At 40.1% G+C, this 3,844-nt stretch overlaps 1 protein-coding gene across 1 annotated transcript; it reads right to left on the bottom strand.

Annotated features, from left to right (window-relative positions):
* Nucleotides 1–771: 771 nt before the first annotated feature.
* Nucleotides 772–3,392, bottom strand: nudt17 (nudix (nucleoside diphosphate linked moiety X)-type motif 17). Its single transcript, XM_062465308.1, has 8 exons — nucleotides 3,242–3,392; nucleotides 2,876–2,989; nucleotides 2,400–2,583; nucleotides 2,119–2,144; nucleotides 1,906–1,998; nucleotides 1,698–1,796; nucleotides 1,396–1,532; nucleotides 772–1,301 (listed from the first exon to the last, which is right to left on the bottom strand). The coding sequence occupies exons 1-8, from the start codon at nucleotides 3,314–3,316 to the stop codon at nucleotides 1,133–1,135; spliced, it is 897 nt and encodes a 298-aa protein (XP_062321292.1). The 5' UTR covers nucleotides 3,317–3,392; the 3' UTR covers nucleotides 772–1,132.
* Nucleotides 3,393–3,844: the final 452 nt, after the last annotated feature.

Consider the following 3,844-nt stretch of genomic DNA (forward strand, 5'->3'; position numbering starts at 1 on the left):
GAGTGAAGATAGTAGCAGAATATTTGTTACTGCAAACTATGGACTATGCTACAATACACCTATCTGAAGTAAGTTTGTTGAAGGCCGTTAAAGACGGTATTGTCTACAATATTGAAATAGACTTAGACGAGTTACACAACGTACAGTTCTTGAAGGGTTGCAGTTAAATGCTTTGTAAATAGTGGACACATCAACTCACACAGGTAGATGTGTGACACACATACACAGGTGATGCTTCGGAAGGGTTGACCATAAACTGTAAGATGCCTGTATCCAAAGTAAACACAGACATGTTTTCACAAAACAGCATTGTGTCTCTAAGTGTACAGCCATTGCTAATTGAGGCCAACACAAAGGGGGGGGGGGGGGGGGAGGGAACTCTAACCTGGAATTCAAGTAATCAATCACTGAGAATTTGTATGACCTTATGAAGTCTTATCCTGGGTGAGGCACTGATAATTCACTTACATGGTAGTATGTAGAATGTGGGTGTGACAGGAATAAGGTCTCCTCTGATATGACAAAGAAACACTTGATGTGATTGAAAGGTAATTGAAAGTAGTAAAACATCCAACCACTCTGCAGCTGTAATACATTTTACATTTTTAGAAAATCATAGCATAAAAATATTATAGTGAAGGCCAATTTCTACTGTATTGTGTACAGAGACCCCAATAATAATAATAATAATAATAATATTCTGGAATAGTTGTAATGTGCATTGTTCTAATGACATTCAAAGTGGTTTTGGACAAAAATACATCATTCAAATACACATTTTGCTATTTATTTATTATTTTATGTTTTACTTTATTGCCACCCTGTGGCTTGAAGTGGCAAATGGATAAAAATATGAGGAAATAATGTGCAATAAACTCAGGTTTGAGCACAGTACTATACAGTATCTTAGATTTTTTTATGGTAACTGAGCCATCAAAATTCCTTCAAATTATAACATTTTATAACATACAAAATTATCCATGTCTTTAACCATTAATGAATGACAAACAAAGCAAATATTTATGCTTCTATAAAGCAACTGCAGTTGTTAAGGCAAACCCATGAGGTTATGGAATCCTCCAGAAAGTAGCACAGTTCAGGCGGTTTGGAAATGTTCTAGAGAACACAATTATTAACTGCTCCCTTGGGTCTCCAGAGTTTTGAGCCATAGTTCAAGGGCATATTTGGTTCCAGTACTGACCCTTTCTACATCTGGGCCTAACGCAGGAGCCCGACTGCACAGGGTAGATAATGGCAGCACTGACTCAGTGAGTCTTCCCTCTGGAGACACTTCAGATACACTGCACAAGACAACACATGGTTGATTTAGTAAGTTATATTAATTTATTATATTATTAATTATTAAAATGCTTTAGTTTAGAACTGTGCTTTTACCTTATAGTTGGAGAAAGACCCTCCGGAGGTAACTCAGAATCCTCCTCTCCATCCACAGCATACACAATGGCCTTGACTAAAGAGGGGTCTACCCACAGACAGCCACTGACCTCAGCTGGATCAGGGCATAGACCGGACTGAGAGACAGAAGCATACAAGGAGTAGTACAGTATGCTGGTGATAACACAAGCACACATAAAACAAAATACAAACTAAAAACTTAAATGCAGATGGATAGGCATAGCAGAGATGCATTATCAACAAAACAAAGGCTTCCACACAAATGCACATGGGCTACACACCTGGAGCTGCTGGTGGGTCAGGGAAGAGTGCAGCAGCATGTAGGTGACCACGTGGTGTCTCTGGGGCAACCCCCTGGACAGCATGGGGGGGTACACCGACTGTGGAAGAATCAAACTGGGTTACTAATGATCAGATGGGTGTTATACCCCCAGCTCCCCTCCCGGAGCCTCATCTACCCTCCCAGAGCCCCACTTCCCAGAGCCCCACCTCCCAGAGTCCGAGAATCTGGGGAGAAACATCTCCTGGCTCCAGTTTCAGTCCCGTCTCCTCTCTCAACTCCCTCAGGCCTGCATCCAATAACTGACAAACAAGAAATGGAGTACACATAAGTGCCAATACATGGGTAAAAGTATTTACTTAAGAGATGTGTGCGTATGAACATTAAATTATACTTTCAAGACTGAAAAACACAAACTGTACCCTCTCATCAAGTTCCACATGGCCACCTGCCAAAAACACACAACGCATGGCTATTCAATGAAAAGTAATCAGGTGAAGGTTTAAAATAACATCAGCTATGTACTGTGTGGTCAAATAGTTTCTCCAATTAGCTCTTTCGCTGAATTCCACTTTGAGAGACAACATAGTAGCCTCTATTTGTGGGGTGATGATTAACTGTGAAAGCAATGTGGAGTTGTTGGCTGTTTGATAATGGGCCTTGGTTGACCTTGGCCTAATTGAGAATATCTGTGCAGACGTGCCTGGAGGAACCCACACATTGGGAAATATTCGGAGCCCGGATGCCCGTCGTGTTAACAGCACCTTCTGGTTGGCTGACTGAAGGAGAATTGCAACACCCACATCCACCCCACGGTCCAGGACATCCAATGGGATCGCAGCTCCTTCTGTGATGGATAGGTGCTTGAATGGACAAAACGATGCTCTCTGAGAAATAAAATGTACAAACAAATGGACACCCCCCTTTTGTTTACCTGTCAGAAATGTCTGATCCATATACAGATTTGATGTAGCACATTGTCTAGCACGTCAAGGAACAGCATTGAAAACACAAAAGATCAGAAGTCAAGCATTAGACACATTTGGGCTTGAGCCATTGATTGCATAATCAAGATGCCTTCGGACATGGAGCAATATGAAACCTAAAATTCAACGTTGAGGTCTGAAAAGAGATGAAAATTATGAAACTGGATCTTGATTAAAATCATAGTGACATTACCTTGAGAGGAATTCCTCCTGTCTCCCCTGAACACAGGATAAAGCGGTTGTTCTCCAGGGAACATTTAACCTCTGCTTCGTCTTCCAGCGTACTGGCAAAGTGTCCAGTTATGCTCTATCACAAAACAAATCACACCAGCAACACATTTGAAAATAACCTGAAAACAAATTCTCAACAGTAAATGTTCTCCATTGTTGTAATCGATTCGATTTTATGGACTGTCATTAAAGGATTTGAGTTCGAATCAACATTTACGCGCTATAATTATCCTTATCTTGTATAAATTACACTGGCAACCAAGCCAGTGCTGCAGCCTGACCAACTAGCTCGAGCCTGAAATAAATTTACTTGCAAAACACAACTGACCTGCACAAAACGGACGCATTGAGGGACGCCACTATCCTTTGACAAATAAACTAATATTTTCCTGACTTTTTCCATACTTGTCAAACAGTTTTCTAATCATAAAAAATCCATCCTGCGCGTTACTATCATGGTAGAGTACTTCCTGGTCACGATCTCGGATCAACATCACGATTTTACGCGGTCTTTCAAAATAAAAGCATCAATAATGCACTGACAACTAAATTTGTTACATTTCCATGAATTCTTTTAATCTAGTCAATAGTTATAAAATGTCATTTATTGTTGTACAGCACTCAGACCATAAGGTCCCTGTATTTTACCATACCCATTTGAGTATGACTGAATTATTACACTTCAAGAACAGTTTGTAATTTATATTTAGGTATCGCATCCAGTATATATCTTTTTATCTGAGTTCAACAAATAATTTGTGATCTGTAGATTACAATATTATTTCGTGTTTGTGTAGGAACTCAACCCCTGATACAAGGGCTGGGCCCTTCTTGGTGAGTGTTTTTGGTTCAAGTTAGGGTTCTTTTTCCTTTGAAGCACCTGTGGAAGTAATTCAAAATCTACCACAATGATTTCTCAGGAATACGATAG

Source organism: Osmerus eperlanus, chromosome 7 (assembly GCF_963692335.1).
Source record: "Osmerus eperlanus chromosome 7, fOsmEpe2.1, whole genome shotgun sequence".
Classification (NCBI taxonomy): Eukaryota; Metazoa; Chordata; class Actinopteri; order Osmeriformes; family Osmeridae; genus Osmerus; species Osmerus eperlanus.

What these genes read in the sequence shown, in the direction of transcription:
- nudt17 (XM_062465308.1), bottom strand. Translation starts at nt 3,316, where the DNA reads ATGGAAAAAGTCAGGAAAATATTAGTTTATTTGTCAAAGGATAGTGGC. An exon ending in CAATGTGTGGGTTCCTCCAG is followed by an intron (nt 2,145 to 2,399) that starts GCACGTCTGCAC and finishes TGTTTTTGGCAG; the next exon opens with GTGGCCATGTGGAACTTGAT. An exon ending in TGACCCACCAGCAGCTCCAG is followed by an intron (nt 1,533 to 1,697) that starts GTGTGTAGCCCA and finishes TCTGTCTCTCAG; the next exon opens with TCCGGTCTATGCCCTGATCC.